At 42.8% G+C, this 999-nt stretch overlaps 1 protein-coding gene across 4 annotated transcripts in view; it reads left to right on the forward strand.

The window, feature by feature from the left end:
- PIP5K1A (phosphatidylinositol-4-phosphate 5-kinase, type I, alpha) overlaps nucleotides 1–999 on the forward strand; it is a 52,426-nt gene that overhangs the window by 27,655 nt on the left and 23,772 nt on the right. For all 4 annotated transcript variants that reach the window (XM_011937852.1, XM_011937855.1, XM_011937854.1 and 1 more), the window contains one exon: nucleotides 425–505. In XM_011937852.1, coding sequence (XP_011793242.1) covers nucleotides 425–505 — 81 coding nt within the window. The remainder of the gene's footprint in view (nucleotides 1–424; nucleotides 506–999) is intronic.

Raw genomic sequence — 999 nt, forward strand, 5'->3', positions numbered from 1 at the left:
CCTGTCTCAGCCTCCCAAAGTGCTGGGATTACAGGCGTGAGCCACCGTGCCCGGCCATCACCCGGCTATGTTTCTGCTAGTATTTAAATATATTCACCTTTGGTTGGGTGCAGTGGCTCACACCTGTGCAGAGTCTCAAAAAAATAAAGAATAAAAATATTCACTTTTATTTTCTGTGTCTTCTGAGGACCAAAGGGAAAATATGTGTCCTTTGGAGTTTTCTTCTATGGTATTTTAGCCACTTAATTCATTGGGAACCAACATTATAGCTGTATATTTGTGTGGGATAGATCTTCTGAAGGTTTTGTAAAATGTTTTTAATCTAGAAAGAGTATATTGTTTCAGTTTATTTTGATGCATCATTGTGGTAGCTATTTGGTATCTTACATGGGAATTTGTATTATAATCTTGACTCTTCTTCTAGGTGCCTTATGCCTCTGGCATGCCCATCAAGAAAATAGGCCATCGAAGTGTTGATTCCTCAGGAGAGACAACATACAAAAAGGTGTGTCTGGATGGAACCTTCTCATCTTACTCCAGGAGCTCAGCAGCTTACTCTGGGAACTCAGTCTCCTTGAAATTACTCTCTACATACTGACTGTCCTGTTTCTTGGTATCCTAAGCTTTTGCGCATAGTACAGCTTAGACTTTAGAATTTATTTCTCAAAGGGTAAATTGCCTCCTTTTTGTATATGAATGTTTAAATGAGAATTTTTTTGGCTGGGCACGGTGCCCCAGGCCTGTAATCCCAGCACTTTGGGAACCCGAGGCAGGCAGATCATTTTAGGCCAGGAGTTCAAGACCAGCTTGGCCAACATGATGAAACTCTGTCTCTACTAAAAATACAAAAATTAGCCGGGTGGCATACGCTTGTGGTCCCAGCTACTCGGGATGTTGAAGCAGCAGAATCACTTGAACCTGGGAGGTGGAGGTTGCAGTGAGGTTAGATTGTGCCACTGCACTCCAGCCTGGGCGACAGAGCGAGACTCCGTCTCAAAA

The sequence above is a fragment of the Colobus angolensis genome, unplaced genomic scaffold (genome assembly GCF_000951035.1).
Source record: "Colobus angolensis palliatus isolate OR3802 unplaced genomic scaffold, Cang.pa_1.0 Scaffold169, whole genome shotgun sequence".
Classification (NCBI taxonomy): Eukaryota; Metazoa; Chordata; class Mammalia; order Primates; family Cercopithecidae; genus Colobus; species Colobus angolensis.